Source organism: Choloepus didactylus, chromosome 2 (genome assembly GCF_015220235.1).
Source record: "Choloepus didactylus isolate mChoDid1 chromosome 2, mChoDid1.pri, whole genome shotgun sequence".
NCBI lineage: Eukaryota > Metazoa > Chordata > Mammalia > Pilosa > Megalonychidae > Choloepus > Choloepus didactylus.
Genome location: NC_051308.1, coordinates 10,410,601 through 10,431,001, shown reverse-complemented (window position 1 = coordinate 10,431,001; position 20,401 = coordinate 10,410,601). Strand labels below are relative to the sequence as shown.

Genomic DNA, 20,401 nt, shown 5'->3' with positions numbered 1-20,401 from the left:
AAAGACCATTCAAGCTGAAAACGTAACCAAACACAAGAAAAAAAAAAAAAAAAAAAAAAAAAAGAATAAAGTTGAAGTGTGGAGTGTTTAATTTTAGCTTTTCTCCGGGGTCGCAATCTCTCCCAGGCCTGAAATTAAAATGCCAACTTGCCGCTGCGTGACTTCGGGGACACCCCCCCACAGACCTTCCGCCCCTAGTGCTGCGGATCCCACTCTCCGGGCAGGGAGAGCAGAGGCGCTCCTCTCCGCTGCTGCCTGCGACACAGCGCGACGGGGAAGCCAAACACCCGCGGCCGCCTCCTCAGCTCCACAACCGAGCCGTGCGCCAAGGGAACTCCCCGGGCTCGGGAATTCTCTCTCTCCTCCTTCCCCCGGCGCTGCTCGCCGGGCCAGAGCCCACGCTCAGGGGCAAATTTTGCAAAGGGCGAAGCGCGGGAGGTCGGTGCGGCCCGGGCCCTCCTCAGCCAGGGTCCCGCCTGCGACCCTGCCGCGCGCCGGCCTTCCCGCCACCCCGCCCGCCCGAGGGACCCAGCCCCGGCGCGGCCCCTCAGTCTCCCCGGCCGTCCCCAACCCGGACCCGCGCCCCTCACCTTGGTGGCCATGGCGGGCGGGTCCCCGGGCCCGGGACGGCCCGGCTTTTCTCCCGCGCCGCGGTTGCTCGGCCTCTGCCAGATAGACGAGGGCGGCGGCGGCGGCGGCGGCGGCGGCGGCAGCTCCGCCTCAGCCCCGAGTCTCGGCGCTCAGGCCCCGCCGCTCGGTGACTCCGACCGCCGCCCGCTCCGGCAGTTCCTAAAACTCGGCGGTTGTGGGTTCACCGCGGCGCGGCGCAGCGCGGTCGGCGGAAGCGCGCCCGGTGCCCTCGGCCGCGGCCCGGCCTCCTCGCCCACTTTTCCGCCCCCGCCCGGAGCCTCCGCCCCGGCGGCCGCGGGCGCCGCCACCGCCTCGGGCGCCCTTTGTTCGGGCCCCGGGGGGCCTTTCCCGCAGTCCAGGCACGGGTCGGCGACGCAGGACACGGGCCCTGCCCGCGCCTCGCATGATCGCCACGCGTTAAACGTGGCGTACGGTGAACGTGGGCTAGTCAAAATGTGCTTTGGCCAGTGGAGCCGGGAACGACCGATTTCAGCCGGGTGGGTTTAACGTGGACGTGTGCGAGGCAGGAGTGGGGCCATAATAACTACGTGTGTCCCCCAGGGCAGGGTGGGAGTCACCCCGGCGGGGATCCTTATTCCAGGTCGGCATTGCTATGGGGTCGGTAGTGCTCAGAGCTGAGTAAAGTGAGTGCTATGTAAACAGCCGGGGAAGAGAAGAGCAATGGCTTCCTCGAGGACTGGCCCTGGAAGGAGATTCTGCCCCCCGTCTGGAGCTTTACCACAGGCTCCGGTCCCCTTTAGAGCTTCTAGGCCGAGACACTTCGGGATTGCATTTTGAGATGGCTCATTAACCTCCTTCTTGATAAATTAAAAACTGTCTCAGGACCCCCAGAGGTTTGGGAGAGACACAACAGGTTACCTGAAGTGGAAATGAAAGGTCTAAAGTTTTCCCTTTTGTCAAGGGAAGAGTCAGAATGTTTTTCTTCAGAGTTGTATATATGGATTTTATTAATAAATGAATGACTTAAGTTGACAGCAGGATTTTCACTCAAGTACAGCACAGATGACTGGAAAATATATCTTGATTGGAATAATAAATGTAGTATATATTTTTTACATTATCAGGATATGTATGATAAAAGGCATCCACAAAATCAACTTTATTAGACCAGGAAAACAATATTTAGAGTTACTGTCAAATGTGTGTCCTTTTGAGAATATTTAACCTCCAGAAGAGATTCCTTTTGGTTACAATAAATAGTGGAATTTTAAATCTATACATTGCTACAGAATTTTCAGTTAAATTTGTGTTTGCTGAGCTCATGGCCAAAATTGTAGTCGTCATAATATTCTTAAACGGTTGTCTTTCTAAGTAAAAGATAAATGGAGACTAACATTCACCAATAGCTTCCTTGCTATAGCTGGGCTTTTATATGCCTTAATCTCATTTAATCCTTATAAGGAACCATTGAGCAAGTCATTGTCCACTATTTACACATATGAAGAAGAAATCAAGTCTCACTTAAATAGCTTGCCCTATCTGGTAATACCTATCAAAATTGAAAATGACCATAACCTTGGACCCAGCAATTCTACTTCTAGGAATTTATCTTCCTGTCAGATTTGCACCAGTGAACAAAGATAATGAACAAAGCATTGCTCTGTAATAATCCCAAATAGAAAACAACATATGTTTGTTAATAGGAGTGAGTTAATAAATACAACACAGCCATAAAAATGAAATACTAGGCAGCCCATAATATAGTGTTTAAGAGGTGTTACTAAAGGTAAAAAGAACATTGTGCACAGTAAAATCCATTTGTGTAAAAAATATGGAAATGTTGTTTATGCCTAGAAAATTTCTGAAACGATTCTTAAGATGCTATGATTTGTCAGAATGTTTGACCATATATATGTATTACTTCAGGTTAAAAACAAGTTTACATTTGAATAAACAAATGTATAACTTGACAAAGGGGACACTAGTATGTGGCAAAGCCAGGATCTGAACCCAGATAATATTGTGAGCAATGATTACCATAGTCTTTTATATTTGAAAGCAGGGTTCAACTCCCTGTAGCAGTTTTACAATGCATGTTTTGATAGGAAGGTACAAAGTCAGAGTGTGTGCGTGAAGGTAGACCTTTCAGTTGCTCAATTGGGAGGTTCTGGGCAGCCAGTCATCCTGGGCACCTGGCACCAAGAAACCAAAAAGACCAGACAGTCCAAGCTTTTCCCACTTGAGCATTTCCTGTAGCCCTGACTTCATTCTTACATGTAACCAAGGAGACCCCAAACTCAGGATGACTGATGCAAATCAACCTACATATTAAAATAATCACTACCAATATTACTGAAGTAGTAAAACCACCTTAGCATTGTTTTATAGGGCCCAGAAGTGCATTCATTGCTGTCAACTTTGGATGAACTTGATCTGGAAGTCCATCTCACGCCACCCTCCCAGAGCTCTCTGCTTCAACTTCACTGGCCTCTCACTTCCTCTTGAGCATCATACTCCCTACCACAGAGAGGACCAAGACGGACTTCACAGGCATTCAGCCTGTGCAGTCGCACAGGGTCCTGTGCTTAGATGGTTCCATGCTTGGTTTAATACCGCCTGTCACCATCTTGAAATTCTTAATAGTTGTCAAGTAAAATAAAATGGTCACCTGTATTGAGCATTGCCGTGAGAAACCCCTGCAGGAATCTTCCAAGAAAATGGAACAATGGAATGCACCCTACAGAACTACACAGGGCTTTCCCTTGGTGTTAAGGCTAGCTGATTATGAATGTAATTCTCAGGTGGTTTTTATTTGTTTGTTTTGGTTAGTTGGTTAATTGGTGGTTTTTTGTTTGTTTGTTTAATTAAATTCAGTTTTACTGAAATATATTCATATACCGTACAATCATCCATGGCGTACAATCAACTGTTCACAGTACCATTGTATAGTTCTGCATTCATCACCACAATCTATTTCTGAACATTTTCCTTACATCAGAAAGAATCAGAATAAGAATAAAAGATAAAAGTAAAAAAGAACACCCAAATCATCCTGCTCCCATCCCACTCTATTTTTCGTTTAGTTTTTGTCCCCATTTTTCTACTCACCCATCCATATACTAGATAAAGGGAGTGTGATCCACAAGGTTTTCACAATCACACAGTCACCCCTTGTAATCTACGTTGTTATAGTCGTCTTCAGGAGTCCAGACTACTAGGTTGGAGTTTGATAGTTTCAGGTATTTACCGCTAGCTATTCCCATACCTAAGAGGTGTTATCTATATAGTGCATAAGAATGTCCACCACAGTGACCTCTTGACTCCATTTGAAATTTCTCAGTCACTGAAACTTTATTTCATTTCATTTTGCATCCCCTTTTTGGTCAAGAAGATATTCTCAATCCCACGATGCCGGGTCTAATTGGTGGTTTTTAATTTCTGTCCCGTGTTAACTACGTCACCTCTCTCCACTGTCTGGGAAACCCAAAGCTATGGACAGTAATAGGACATAGTATCCAGAACTAGAAGTTCAGCAGGAATCTGATACCTAGGATGTGAGCAGGCCAGGGAAGATGCAGTAGGTATGGGCAGAGAGAAGGCTGGAGGTGGACAAGGCTGCACAGATGGTAGGGGCAGCCTTGTCAGGCAGAGTTAGGCTTGAATAGGGTATTGGTTCTTGGTATTGCACCAGACTTTTTGCTGGGTTTGGGTAGCCTGGAACCCCACATGGAGGGCTGAAATATGAGATCAGGTTGGTGACTTCTCAAATGAGATTCCAGCCTTCTGCATCCCTGATGCAACCCAAAACTTTGACACTTAGGATGTTGCTTTGATTCTCTGACTTGTGGATAGACTCTGGTATGAGTCCTACAAAACATATTTACCTTTAGTGATTGGACACAAACAAGTAAATGATCATGGGATTACTAATGGCTGGATAGCAAAAGACATTTTTTTAACTCATGTCATTGCTCCAGTCACAGGATATGGAGAGTTACTTTTAAAGCTAAAAGTTCCACCAAGCACACACAAACACACACTACCATATTCTGCTTAGTGAAAGGCAACTCTACTGCTGGTGCTTGCTGGACGTGGGTGCAGGATGGATGCCACTATGGCCATGATTTAGACTTAGACACTGCAGGCTCTGCCCCCTGGAATCATGTTCTTCCCCAGGCCTGGGATCAGAAAGTCCACCCCCTGCTGAGTACTGAGTGGTGAGCAGAAGGCTCTGGAACTGAACAGTCCTGGGCTTGAAATTCATGTCTGCTGCTTAACAACTATGTGATCTTGAGCAACTTATTTAATCTTGATCTTCAATTTTCTCATTTATAGTGATACTGACTTACGAGTCGTTTTGAAGATTCAGTGACACTGTTTTTAGTCGGAGTAAAAAGCTGTTCTAGCAGATCTTAAAAGTTATCAATAACTATTTACTTGGTGAGCTTAGCTCTGTTTGCCAGTATCTTATCACGGTTCTCATATCTGTAGCACATTTCGTTTCATGCTATTCCACAATGATTACAGGTTATTTATTATTCACATCCGATATCCATATTTGATCACTCCTATAGCCTTTCTTCTTTTCCTTTCCAGCCACTCATTGATTTCTTCAGTTTTCTGGTGTCTTTGTCGTCATGGAGTTTCATTTCAGTCCCTTAGTATATTTTATCTCTTCTTTAAGGTGTCTAGCATTTCTACTTTAGGTTTTCGAAATTTTTACAGAACCTTGGTAGTTTTACTACTTCTTTTAATCATGAAGCCTTTGATTGAATAAGGAAATGTCAAAATGCAAATATTCTTTGAAGTAAATAAATATGCATGGAAACTCAAAATTCTTGTAAACAAGCTCTACATTCATTTCAAAATTAGGCAACAAATATAATGTTACATTTTGTAGAAATATAGAAATTCTAAGCTTAATTGTAAAAAGTATTGAATAAATAACTGTTCAAAAACACATAGGGTTCTTATAAACAGTCACTACCTGCCTGTAACCTGTCACAGTCAATATTTTTAAAGTCAAAGTGCAATCCTCAGGTCATGATGGTTGGACTAGGGTGGTGTATGCAATGGCTGGATCCAGGGCCTGGTACACAGTAGGTGTTCAAGAAGCAGCTGCTCCTATTGTGGTTTTTTGGTCTATTAGCTGCTTTTAAATTTTATTCACAAGTTATTTATTGAGAACCTACCATGTGGAAAGAGCTACAGCAGATAAGCTCAAAGTCATGTGAAATGCATTTTGTGCTCTCCTAGAATTTAAAATATAAGAAAATAAGCTGTTTATCCTGATAGCACACTTGGAACCATGACGCAGTCCTGGCTGTTTTTCACTCTTACTTAACAAATGTCCTCAGCTCCTTCCTGAAAACGCAACTCTCATGGTATCATTATGAGAATCACTGGAGAAAGGTCAGTCTTTTATAGACTGTGGTTTCAGGTTTTACTCCTGTGGTTTCAGAAGTAAAGAAAGAGGGGAAAACTGTGAAAAGCAGAACAGTGTAGAGGAGTTGAACCATACGCCTCACCTCAAACCCCAACACACTCACCCCAGGACTGGTAAGCTTGTAATCAGATGCCTCCCACTGGAAGTTTACAATTAGGGACTAATTTAGCATTTTATTTTATTTTCTTTCTTTCTTTTTCCCTTTTTTTTTTTTTTTAATACCTTGCTAGCATTTACCTTTTTTTTAAATTTTGAAATTATTTCAAACTTATAGAACAGTTGCAAAAATAATACAAACCCCATATTAAGAACTCCAACATACCCCCCAACTTCCTCAGATACCCAGATCCACCAATTTAAACATTTTGTCACCTTTGCCAACCCTTTCTTTTGTTGTTTCTTTTCTATCATCTATCTATTTTATGAACATTTGAGAGCAGTTTGCACACATTATACTCCGTGAACACATAATATTTCTATGTACATATTGAACAAACAAGGATATTCACTTATGTAATTGCCTTAAGTGTAATTATCAAGTTCAAGAAATTTAACATTGATGTAAAGCTTACCTTCTATATTTGAATTTTTTGTTTCCCAGTAATGTCTTTTTCAGCCTTTTCTCCTCTATTCTTAGTCCCTCCAGTATCTTGTTGTTTTGGTTTGGTAAAGCTGATGAAATGCAATATACCTGAAATGGGTTGGCTTTTACAATGAGGATTTATTAGCTTACAAATTTACAGTTCTAAGGCCATGAAAACATCCAAATTAAGGTATCAACAGGATGATACCTTCTCTGATGAAAGGCTGTCGGCATCTAGGATGGGAAGGCACAGAGCTGGTGTCTGCTGGTCTTTCTCTCCGGGTTTCATTGGTTTCAGCTTCTGGCTTCAGTGGCTCCCTCTCTCAGCTTCTGTGGTTGTGTCCTGTCTCTCAGCTTCTCTGGGGCTTCTCTGAGCTCTATGGAGTTTTTCTGTGTGTCCTTTATCTTCTTATAAAGGACTCCAGTAAGGCGATTAAGACCCACTTTGAATGGAGTGGGTCACATCTCAGTTGAAATGATCTAATCAAAAGGTCTCACCTATTATAGGTCTGCACCCACAGGGATGGATTAAAAGAACATGGCCTTTACTGGGATACATAGCAGCTTCAAACTACCATGTATGTATTACATTTAATTCCCATTATCTCTTGAGTTTTTCTTTTTTAATTGTGGGAACATATATATAACATAAATCTTCCCATCCCAGCTCCTCCCAAGCTTACCATTCAGTGGGATTAATCATATTCACAATGTTGCAGTACCCTCACTACTACCCACTACCAAAACTTTCCTGTCACTCCACACAGAAACCCTACACTCATTTTGCATTAACTCCTCATTGCCCCTGCCCCTGCCCCCACCCCTTCTTCTTTTTGTCTCTCTGAGTTTGCATATTTTCTGATATTTTCTTTGTGGTTTCTGTGAGACTTAAATTTAACATATTGAATCTATAACAATATCATTTGCATTAATAACAACTTAATTTCAATAGCATACATGTACTTATTCTTATACCTCTTTATCCCACCACCTTTATGTAGCTCATGTCTCAGTACATATTTATATGTTATGATTCCAAAACAACTGACTTTCCTTTTAGATTCTGTAGGAAGTAAAAACTGGAGTTACAAATCAAAAATACAATAGTACTGATATTTATATTTATCCTTCATTATCTTTACTGGAGATCTTTATTTCTTCATGTGGCTTCAGTCAATTGTCTGTGTCCTTTCCTTTCAACCTGCAGAGTTCCCTTTAGCATTTCTTGTAGAGCTGGTCTAATGGTGATGAAGTCCTTCAGTTTTGTTTATCTGGGAATATCTTAATTCCTCCCTCAGTTTTGAAAAACATGTTTGCTGGATACAGAATTCTTGGTTAGAAATTTTTTGCTTTCAGCACTTTAAATATGTTCTCCCACTGCCTTCTTGCCTCCATGGTTTCCAATGAAAATATCAGCATGTCATCATATGGAGGCTCCACTGTATGTGGCACATTGCTTCTCTCTTCTGGCTTTCCAAATTCTTTCTTTGTCTTTGGCATTCAACAGTTTGATGATAACATAGCATAATGTGGGTCTATTTGGGTTTATCCTGTTTGGAGTTCGCTGAGCATCTTAGATGTGTATATATGTTCACGTCTTTTGCTAAATTTATGCAGTCTTCAGTTATTATTTCTTTGAATATTTTCTCTGCCCCTTTGTCTCCTTCCCTTCTGGGACTCTCACCATGCACATATTGGCATGCTTGATGGTGTCCCACAGTTTCCTCTGGTTACTTTTCTTCATTGTTTTTTTCCTTTGGGCCCCTCAGATTGGATTATTTCAGTTGTCTTATCTTCAAGTTCACTGATTCTTTCTTCAGCCAGCTCCAATCTGCTTTTGAAATCTTCTAGGGAATTTTTATATCAGTGAGATAATGCAATATTTGTTCTCCTGTGTCTGACTTATTTCACTCAACATGATGACAAGGCTCATCCATGTTATTGCATGTATCAGAACGTCATTCCTATTTACAGTTGAATAATATTTCATTGTTTGTATACACCACATTTTGTTATCCATTCATCACTTGATGGATACAAGTTGCTTCCAACTTTTGGCAACTGTCAATAATGCCACTATGAACAGTATGCAAATATCTGTTCAAGTCCCTGCTTTCAATTCTTTGGGATCTATATCTAGCAGTGGGATTGCCAGGTCATATGGTTATTTTATAGTTAACTTTCTGAGGAACTGCCAAACTTTTCCACAGAGGCTGTGCCATTTTACAGTGCCACCAGCAATGAATGAGTGGCACTATATTTCTCTGCATCTTCTCCAACATTGGTAATTATCTTTTTTTAAAAACAGTAGCCATTCTTTTTTTTTTTTTTTTTAAATTTCTGTTACTGTGGTCTTCAGCTCTGAGAGTTCATAATTTCCATCTCTATACTGATATTCTCTTTATGTTCATCTATCATTTTTCTGATTTCTTTTAGTTCTTCGACAATGTTTCCCTTTAGCTCTTTGAGCATATTTAGAACCATATATTTAAAGTCTCTGTCTGGAATGTCCCAGGTCTAATCCTCCTCTTTGATGGTTTCTAAAGTTTTAATCTTTTTTTTTTTTTTCGCCTAGGCCATTGCTTTATGTTTCTTTGTATGTTTCTACATGTTGTATTCTTTTTGTTGAAATCTGGACATTTTGATATTTTAGTATGTTATTGCTGAAATTAGGACTATGTGGAATTGTTCCTTAAGCTTGTATCCAGCTAATATTATAACACAACTTTCCTCGAGTTCCTGGAGCTAACAAAAAGGGAGGGAGGGAGGGAAGAAGGAAGGGAGGGAGAGAGAGAAAGAGAAGGAAAGAGAGTAAACACCTTCCCAAGTCTTTCCAGATTTCTCCTGTGGGAGTGCTGTCCTTCAAGGCTTGTCCATGTAAGCTGTTTGGAGAATAGCTCCAGGTCAAAGCATAGCAGCTTCCCTGATCCTTTCTGTGCATGCCTCTTGTCTTGGAATTCCCTTGTTACCATAGATACTAATGCCCCAGGCATTGCACTGTATGTCCTCTAGCCAGCAATCCCCTGCCCCAGGCAACATAACGACTGCTTCCCCACAGGGATCTCTGTGAGCTGCCTTGTAGACACAGGACAAGTTCTGGGACAGCAGTATCCTTAGGCTGCCACCAGAAAGACTGGGCCAGACACATATGCTCCCGGTATGTGCACTAGTGTTACTAGTGGGACCAGAGATTCGAGGCGGGAGAGCAGGTGACTCCACACTGAGCTGTGAGAGGTTGGGGGAGGGGCCAGCCAGGGTGTCAGGAGATCCTACCATGTTTAAGTGGCCTTTTACTTGATTCTGCACTTGCCCTGTTGCAGCAATCCTTTAACTGTTTCCTGGAGTCACAGAAAGATTCTTTCAGTTCACTCTGGTTGTGTTAACCCAGAAATAACAAACTAAGCTGCAAGGCAATAAAGGCATTTATCTGGGGTCTTAGAATTGCAATTCAGGGAGCACAGATTCAGGTAGCAACTCAAATTGTGTCCACTTGGCATTTCTAGGCAAGGGTTTTTAAAGGAAAAGAAGATTACACAAGTTGTTTGTGGTTAGTGGATATTTGGGGTACTTTAATTGTCCTTCAGGGTAGATAATTAACTGGAGTTCCTTATCTTGTGGTTTCTTTATGGTGTCCAGATGTCCTTAAGGTTTTCAGGAACATCGTTTCTTGACCCATCGCATACTGGGGCAGTTTGTGACATGCATAAGAATAACCTCCAGAATGACCTCCCGACTCCATTTGAAATCTCTTAGCTATACAAACTCTATTTCAGGACCCTGAAGCATCTCACTCCGTCATCTTGATCCTAGCTTCTTCTTTTGAACATGCAGTTTTTTGGTGAGGGAAGGTTTAAGAAACTATTAGTCCTTGTATAAAACTGACCTGATAAATATTCAATAATATTAGTTGATTAAAATGAAGGGGGAGTGAATACTTTTATAACATGGTCACTAACTTTTGGGAATCAGACACCTATGATCTGAGCGGGCCAGAGTTATTTAAAATAGGTTTAAAAATTCTTGCCTCAGTGGATCCAATTATCAATAGGACAGGCTACATAATTTGCAGGGCCCAATGCAAAATGTAAATACAGGGCCCTTGTTCAAAAATATTTAAGAAATTTAAGATTGTGACAGCAGAGCATTAAACCGAGCACAGGGTCCTTCTCAGAGCTGGGCTGATGTGACCTCATGTGTCACACACCCAATGAAGCAGCCCTGTCAATTATTAAGACTTTTTTCACAAGAGATAGTTGTCGACTGTGGTTGGTATAATCAAGAAACTTCAAAAGAAGGTGGAATTTGAATGCTATCTTGAAAGACTGCTAAATTTTCAATTTTTCAGGATAGAACGGTGTGAAGAAAGATGCAATGAAATAGCTTAGACTGTATTCCCCTGATGGCAGCTACAACAAGTTTATTGAGGCATAAGCTTTCATGTGGGAAATAAATCTAGAAATATAAGTGGAAGGCAGATTGTGGTTTGGAGAGGCCATGGGAAACCACTGGAAAGCGTCTAATGTTAATTTTTCTGGAAAATGAATCTGGCAATGGTGCATAGGATGTACTGGTGCAAGCAGACCCTAGAAAGAAGGTAACAGTCTAGAAGGTTCTTCTGTAGTTGAGCTATGAGGCATTAGTACAGCAGCTCTTGCCCCACTACTCTGAAATGTCTTCCTCTCTTCTCTTTCTAAGAACTTGGAACTAAGAGAAATGACATGATCATTGGACCCTGAAAGATCAACACAAAATTTATAAGGGCAGAAACATTCAAAGTCACCTTAAAGATATAAAAGGGGAAATGTTAGATTGCATATACAGTAAAAGAATAAATATTAAAAAAAATCCATGAAATTATACTACACAAACAGTGAACCCTAAGTTAAATCATGGAATATAGTTAAAAGTACAATTTTTAAAATGTGCTGTCACAGTTGTAACAAATATTCCACACCAATGCAAGATGATAATAATAGGGGGGTATATGGGAATCCTGTATCTTATGCACAATTGCTCTGTAAATCCACAATTTCTCTAATTTAAAATATATATTATACTATATATATGTATATAATATATACATTATATATAATATATATATATAATGATTTCTTGGCATGCAAAATTCAACAATAATTATGTTAAATCCATTAACATAGCTAGAGAAAGAAAGTGCCTTTCAGTAGAGGGTGTTTGATCTGATATGGAAGCAAAGACAAGGATGGCCAGAGGGGCTGACGTTAAAGTGTTGTGTGAACAGTCACCGAGGACTCCAGTGCCCCCTTGTCCTGGTTTTGTAGGGAAAATCAGACTGGTAATCACAGGCAGAGCATAACTAACTCTCCTTGCTCTGATGCCGAACCCGTACAGCACCCCACATAGCTTGCCTATAAGGAGGGGACATACTGGTGAGAGAGCTCTAGTGTCCTGAACCTTCTGCAGTTACAGTTTCCATCATAGGAGAATGAATTTGCATTCCAATGTAGCTGTCACTCTCCTGGGCTTGGATCACATGAGTCTGCCCCTCCAAGGCAGAGGGGTAAGTGGGGTGTTGACAAAGCTCATGTGGTGGGTGGCCACAAGGGACCCAGCAGATGCAGTTAGGGAACATGACACGTGGCCCCCTCAGGTGACAGGCCAAACTTCTCCAGGGATCACACGCTTCTCAGCATCATTTTTGGCCAAGTACCTTTTGCTTCTTTACATTTCTATAATGACCATGGGATAGAAAGGAAAGAATCAATGTGAGAGACAGTTTTGTTGTTATTTTAATTTCTATTGTGGAGAATTTCAAAGTAGACAGAATAGTAAAAGGAATCCCCATATACCCATTATCCAGCCCGAGAAACCGTCAACCCATGGCCAATTCCTTCATTCCTACTCCAATCCACTTCCTCCCTTCCAGATTATATTGAATAAAATTCTCTAGACATCATATCATCTGTAAATATTTCAGTGAATAAATGTAAGAAACACTTTTTTTTTAATCATCATTTTATTGAGATATATTCACATACCACGCAGTCATACAAAACAAATTGTACTTTCGATTGTTTACAGTACCATTACATAGTTGTACATTCATCACCTAAATCAATCCCTGACACCTTCATTAGCACACACACAAAAATAACAAGAATAATAATTAGAGTGAAAAAGAGCAATTGAAGTAAAAAAGAACACTGGGTACCTTTGTCTGTTTGTTTGCTTCCCCTACTTTTCTACACATCCATCCATAAACTAGACAAAGTGGAGTTTGGTCCTTATGGCATTCCCAATCCCACTGTCACCCCTCATAAGCTACATTTTTATACAACTGTCTTCGAGATTCATGGGTTCTGGGTTGTAGGTTAATAGTTTCAGGTATCCACCACCAGCTACCCCAATTCTTTAGAACCTAAAAAAGGTTGTCTTAAGTGTGCATAAGAGTGCCCACCAGAGTGATCTCTTGGCTCGTTTTGGAATCTCTTTGCCACTGAAGCTTATTTCATTTCCTTTCACATCCCCCTTTTGGTCAAGAAGATGTTCTCCATCCCACGATGCCGGGTCTACATTCCTCCCCGGGAGTCATATTCCACGTTGCCAGGGAGATTCACTTCCCTGGGTGTCTGATCCCACGTAGGGGGGAGGGCAGTGATTTCACCTTTCAAGTTGGCTTAGCCAGAGAGAGAGGGCCACATCTGAGCAACAAAGAGGCATTCAGGAGGAGACTCTTAGGCACAAATATAGGGAGGCCTAGCCTCTCCTTTGCAGCAACCGTCTTCCCAAGGGTAAAACTTATGGTAGAGGGCTCAACCCATCAAACCACCAGTCCCCTATGTCTGTGGTCATGTTAGCAACCATGGAGGTGGGGTAGGCGAATACCCCTGCATTCTCCACAGGCTCCTCAAGGGGGCACTACATCTTTTTTTTTTTTTCCTTGTCTGTCTTTTTTCTTTTTTCTTTTTTTTTTAACTTTCCCTTCTTTTTTAAATCAACTGTATGAAAAAAAAAGTTAAAAAGAAAACAAACATACAATAAAAGAACATTTCAAAGAGACCATAACAAGGGAGTAAGAAAAAGACAACTAACCTAAGATAACTGCTTAACTTCCAACATGTTCCTACTTTACCCCAAGAAAGTTACATAATATAGCAACATTTCAGTGAACTTGTTCCTACTACATCCATCAGAAATTAACAGACCATAGTCATTTCTGGGCATCCCCAGAACGTTAAATAGCTTATCTGTTCTTCTTGGATTATTGTTCCCCCTTCCTTAATTGCTCTCTACTGCTAGTTCCCCTACATTCTACATTATAAACCATTTGTTTTACATTTTTCAAAGTTCACATTAGTGGTAGCATATAATATTTCTCTTTTTGTGCCTGGCTTATTTCGCTCAGCATTATGTCTTCAAGGTTCATCCATGTTGTCATATGTTTCACCAGATCGTTCCTTCTTACTGCCGCGTAGTATTCCATCGTGTGTATATACCACATTTTATTTATCCACTCATCTGTTGAAGGACATTTGGGTTGTTTCCATCTCTTGGCAATTGTGAATAATGCTGCTATGAACATTGGCGTGCAGATATCTGTTCGTGTCACTGCTTTCCGATCTTCCGGGTATATACCGAGAAGTGCAATCGCTGGATCGAATGGTAGCTCTATATCTAGTTTTCTAAGGAACTGCCAGACTGACTTCCAGAGTGGCTGAACCATTATACAGTCCCACCAACAATGAATAAGAGTTCCAATTTCTCCACATCCCCTCCAGCATTTGTAGTTTCCTGTTTGTTTAATGGCAGCCATTCTAACCGGTGTTAGATGGTATCTCATTGTGGTCTTAATTTGCATCTCTCTAATAGCTAGTGAAGCTGAACATTTTTTCATGTGTTTCTTGGCCATTTGTATTTCCTCTTCAGAGAACTGTCTTCTCATATCTTTTGCCCATTTTATAATTGGGCTGTCTGTACTATTGTCATTGAGTTGTAGGATTTCTTTGTATATGCAAGATATCAGTCTTTTGTCAGATACATGGTTTCCAAAAATTTTTTCCCATTGAGTTGGCTGCCTCTTTACCTTTTTGAGAAATTCCTTTGAGGTGCAGAAACTTCTAAGCTTGAGGAGTTCCCATTTATCTATTTTCTCTTTTGTTGCTTGTGCTTTGGGTGTAAAGTCTAGGAAGTGGCCGCCTAATACAAGGTCTTGAAGATGTTTTCCTACATTATCTTCTAGGAGTTTTATGGTACTTTCTTTTATATTGAGATCTTTGGTCCATTTTGAGTTAATTTTTGTGTAGGGGGTGAGGTAGGGGTCCTCTTTCATTCTTTTGGATATGGATATCCAACTCTCCCAGCCCCATTTGTTGAAAAGACCATTATGGCTCAGTTCGGTGACTTTGGGGGCCTTATCAAAGATCAGTCGGCCATAGATCTGAGGGTCTATCTCTGAATTCTCAATTCGATTCCATTGATCTATATGTCTATCTTTGTGCCAGTACCATGCTGTTTTGGCAACTGTGGCTTTATAATGAGCTTCAAAGTCAGGGAGTGTAAGTCCTCCTACTTCGTTTTTCTTTTTTAGAGTGTCTTTAGCAATTCGAGGCATCTTCCCTTTCCAAATAAATTTGATAACTAGCTTTTCCAAGTCTGCAAAGTAGGTTGTTGGAATTTTGATTGGGATTGCATTGAATCTGTAGATGAGTTTGGGTAGAATTGACATCTTAATGACATTTAGCCTTCCTATCCATGAACATGGAATATTTTTCCATCTTTTAAGGTCCCCTTCTATTTCTTTTAGTAGAGTTATGTAGTTTTCTTTGTATAGGTCTTTTACATCTTGTTTAAGTTTATTCCTAGGTACTTGATTTTTTTAGTTGCTATTGAAAATGGTATCTTTTTCTTGAGTGTCTCTTCAGTTTGTTCATTTCTAGCATATAGAAACATTACTGACTTATGTGCATTAATCTTGTATCCCGCTACTTTGCTAAATTTGTTTATTAGCTCTAGTAGGTGTATCGTTGATTTCTCAGGGTTTTCTAGATATAAGATCATACCATCTGCAAACAATGACAGTTTTACTTCTTCTTTTCCAATTTGGATGCCTTTTATTTCTTTGTCTTGCCGGATTGCCCTGGCTAGCACTTCCAGCACAATGTTGAATAACAGTGGTGACAGCGGGCATCCTTGTCTTGTTCCTGATCTTAGAGGGAAGGCTTTCAGTCTCTCACCATTGAGTACTATGCTGGCTGTGGGTTTTTCATATATGCTCTTTATCATGTTGAGGAAGTTTCCTTCAATTCCTACCTTTTGAAGTGTTTTTATCAAAAAGGGATGTTGGATTTTGTCAAATGCTTTTTCAGCATCTATTGAGATGATCAATTGATTTTTCCCTTTCGAGTTTTTAATGTGTTGTAATACATTGATTGTTTTTCTTATGTTGAACCATCCTTGCATGCCTGGAATGAACCCCCCTTGGTCATGGTGTATGATTTTTTTAATGTGTCTTTGGATTCGATTTGCAAGTATTTTGTTGAGGATTTTTGCATCTATATTCATTAGGGAGATTGGCCGGTAGTTTTCCTTTTTTGTAGCATCTTCGCCTGGTTTTGGTATTAGATTGATGTTAGCTTCATAAAATGAGTTAGGTAGTGTTCCATTTTTTTCAATGTTTTGAAAGAGTTTGAGTAAGATTGGTGTCAGTTCTTTCTGGAAAGTTTGGTAGAATTCCCCTGTGAAGCCATCTGGCCCTGGGCATTTATTTGTGGGATGATTTTTGATGACTGATTGGATCTCTTTGCTTGTGATGGGTTGGTTGAGGTCTTCTATTTCTTCTCTGGTCAGTCTAGGTTGTTCATATGTTTCCAGGAAATTGTCCATTTCTTCTACATTATCCAGTTTGTTGCCATACAGTTGTTGATAATATCCTCTTATAATTTTTTTAATTTCTTCAGGATCTGCAGTTATGTCACCTTTTTCATTCATTATTTTGTTTATATGGGTCTTCTCTCTTTTTGATTTTGTCAGTCTAGCTAGGGGCTTGTCAATCTTGTTGATCTTCTCAAAGAACCAACTTTTGGTGATATTTATCCTCTCTATTGTTTTTTTGTTCTCTATGTCATTTATTTCTGCTTTAATCCTTGTTATTTCTTTTCTTGTACTTGGTTTAGGATTGGTTTGCTGTTCATTTTCTAGCTTCTTCAGTTGATCCATTAGTTCTTTGATTTTGGCTCTTTCTTCCTTTTTAATATATGCGTTTAGTGCTATAAATTTCCCCCTTAGCACTGCTTTTGCTGCATCCCATAAGTTTTGGTATGTTGTGTTCTCATTTTCATTCGTCTCTATATATTTAGCAATTTCTCTTGCTATTTCTTCTTTAACCCACTGATTGTTTAGGAGTGTGTTGTTTAACCTCCAGGTATTTGTGAATTTTCTAAGTCTCTGATGGTTATTGACTTCTAATTGTATTCCATTGTGGTCAGAGAATGTGCTTTGAATAATTTCAATCTTTTTAAATTTATTGAGGCTTGTTTTATGTCCCAGCATATGATCTATTCTGGAGAAAGTTCCGTGAGCACTAGAAAAGTATGTGTATCCTGGTGATTTGGGATGTAATGTCCTGTATATGTCTGTTAAATCTAATTCATTTATCAGATTGTTTAGGTTTTCAATGTCCTTATTGGTCTTCTGTCTGGTTGATCTATCTATAGGAGAGAGTGATGTGTTGAAGTCTCCCACAATTATTGTGGAAACATCAATTGCTTCCTTTAGTTTTGCCAATGTTTCTCTCATGTATTTTGTGGCACCTTGATTGGGTGCATAGACATTTACGATTGTTATTTCTTCTTGCTGAATTGCCCCTTTTATTAGTATGTAGTGGCCTTCTTTGTCTCTCAAAACATCCCTGCATTTGAAGTCTATTTTATCTGAGATTAATATTGCTACACCTGCTTTCTTTTGGCTGTAGCTTGCATGAAATATTTTTTTCCATCCTTTCACTTTCAGTTTCTTTGTGTCCCTGTGTCTAAGATGAGTCTCTTGTATGCAACATATTGATGGTTCATTTTTTTTGATCCATTCTGCGAATCTATATCTTTTAATTGGGGAGTTTAATCCATTTACATTCAACGTTAAAACCGTGAAGGCATTTCTTGAATCGGCCATCTTATCCTTTGGATTATGTTTGCCATATTTTTCCCTCTCTCTATTAATATCCTTTATTGTACCCATACCGAATCTCTTTAGTACTGAACCTTTCTCCAAGTCTCTCTGTCCTGTCTTTGTTTCTCTGTCTGTAGGGCTCCCTTTAGTATCTCCAGTAGGGCAGGTCTCTTGTTAGCAAATTCTCTCAGCATTTGTTTGTCTGTGAAAAATTTAAGCTCTCCCTCAAATTTGAAGGAGAGCTTTGCTGGATAAAGTATTCTTGGCTGGAAATTTTTCTAACTCAGAATTTTAAATATATCGTGCCACTGCCTTCTCGCCTCCATGGTGGCTGCTGAGTAGTCACTACTTAGTCTTATGCTGTTTCCTTTGTATGTGGTGAATTGCTTTTCTCTTGCTGCTTTCAGAACTTGCTCCTTCTCTTCTATGTTTGACAGTGTGATCAGTATATGTCTCGGAGTGGGTTTTTTTGGATTTATTCTATTTGGAGTTCGCTGAGCATTTATGATTTGTGTATTTATGTTGTTTAGAAGATTTGGGAAGTTTTCCCCAACAATTTCTTTGAATACTCTTCCTAGACCTTTATCCTTTTCTTCCCCTTCTGGGACACCAATGAGTCTTATATTCGGACGTTTCATATTATCTATCATATCCCTGAGGTCCATTTCGAGTTTTTCAATTTTTTTCCCCATTCTTTCTTTTATGCTTTCATTTTCCATTCTGTCATCTTCCAGGTCACTGATTCGTTGTTCAACTTCCTCTAGTCTTGTACTATGAGTGTCCAGAATCTTTTTAATTTGGTCAACAGTTTCTTTAATTTCCATAAGATCATCCATTTTTTTATTTAGTCTTGCAATGTCTTCTTTATGCTCTTCTAGGGTCTTCTTGATTTCCTTCATATCCCGTACTATGGTCTCATTGTTCATCTTTAGTTCTTTGAGTAGCTGCTCTAGGTGCTGTGTCTCTTCTGGTCTTTTGATTTGGGTGCTTGGGCTTGGGTTATCCATATCGTCTGGTTTTTTCATATGCTTTATAATTTTCTGTTGTTTTTGGCCTCGTGACATTTGCTGAACTTGATAGGGTTCTTTTAGGGTTTGTAGACCAGTTGAAGTCCTTATCTCTAATTTATCAGATCTACAGCTTCGTGGAGTACACTTTCTCTAACTAACCAGCAGGTGGCGTCCACGAGCCACCTGTTCTCCACAACCCGATCTCCCCTGCTTAGCCTTTTTGGTGAGTGGGGGAGTGAGTCTTGTGGGGCCCAATTGGTGTACCAAGCTTGCGTGTGTAGTTGGTGTTGCCTGCCCTGTATGTGGGGCGTGTTTCTGGGCAGTCGGGGAGGGGGGGTGGCCCTAACAATCAAATCTCCCTGATGATCCTAGAGTTTTAAAGCTGCTGCAATAGTCTAATCCTTCAGTTCAGTCCTGTCACATTTGTCTCTGCCACTGACCCACAAGTCCTTGGTATTGGCGTATGGCTCCTGAGACTTGCAAGTGGGCCCCTCTTCCAGGCTGTGCACCCCGGGTCCTCTGTTGATGGATGACTGTGCTATGTCACAGGTGAGTGCCGTCCCCCCAGGGCAGTTCTGGGCTTCTGGGCTGTGTTGGGAGGCTCCCAGTCTGCTCAAATGATTGCTGAATGGGGCTCTGTTAATTCACACTGCTCCCCCTTCCCAGCTCTGGGACATTCAGCTGAGGTTGCAGGGAAGGCTAATGTCCACGCCCAGTTTTGTGGTGTGTGCCTGTTATTTGAAGCACTTCCGTCACACTGGGTTGTCTGGGGCAGCTCTGGGCTATGGGGCTGGCGATGGGCAGGAGTGTTTCCTGTCCACCAGGATGGTGGCTGTGAGCGGACACCCCCCTTTTCTTGGGAAGTTGTGTTGTTTAGTGAATTTTCTCAGCCACTGGATTATTGCCTTTTGTCTCAGAGCTCTCTTAGTTCTGCTCTTGACTTGACGTGCCCAAATTTCAATTCTTTGAAGCTTTCTGTATTGAGCTTCTTAGAGTAATTGTTTTAGAAAAAGCAAAAAGGATTTAAAAAACAAAAAAAAACGGCCCTCCTCAGAGATCTAATGGGTTATTGAAATGCTAATAGACAAAGCAACCAGGGCCATTAAGGAAAGGTGCACAGGGCAGAGAGATCAGCTTTGCTTCGGGATTTGTATATGCGCCTCAAGGCCTGAGCTCCGCCCTTCCCCTTTCTGTGTTCACCAGAACTCCAAAAATCCTCTGCTTTTATTTTGGAGTTTTTCGTGTTGTTTTTTTTCTATGCCTGTCTCCTCTCTGCTGGGCTGGCTGCTCTCAGATTCTCTGGTGTCTCGTCTCAGTCTATCTATGGTTGGAGTTTGAATCAGTAGAATGAGTTTCCGATAAGAGCAGCCACTGCAATTCTCCCTTCTCCTTCCCGGAGCTGACAGCCCCTCCTCCCCCGGGACTGAGCCTGGCAGGGAGGGGCGCGGGTCCCCTGGCCACAAAAACTTACAGATTTCGCTGATCTCAGCAGTTCCACGTTTTCATGAGTGTTGTATGAAGTATGCCCAAAGACAGATTGCTCTGTGGTGTCCAGTCCACGCAGTTCCTGGCTTTTTACCTACTTTCCTGGAGGAGTAACTAAAACATACAGCTCACCAGTCTGCCATC

The 20,401-nt window shown here is 41.1% G+C and overlaps 1 protein-coding gene across 5 annotated transcripts in view; it reads right to left on the bottom strand.

Moving 5' to 3' along the window:
• Nucleotides 1-916, bottom strand: part of SNX9 (sorting nexin 9) — a 140,188-nt gene extending 139,272 nt beyond the window's left edge. For 2 of the 5 annotated variants that reach the window (XM_037820495.1, XM_037820502.1), the window contains exon 1: nucleotides 591-913. In XM_037820495.1, the coding sequence (XP_037676423.1) occupies nucleotides 591-602 (12 nt within the window). In that variant the 5' untranslated portion in view covers nucleotides 603-913. Of the gene's footprint in view, nucleotides 1-590 lie in introns of all 5 variants that reach the window. The other 3 variants (XM_037820482.1, XM_037820479.1, XM_037820490.1) reach the window with 3 other exon arrangements.
• Nucleotides 917-20,401: the final 19,485 nt, after the last annotated feature.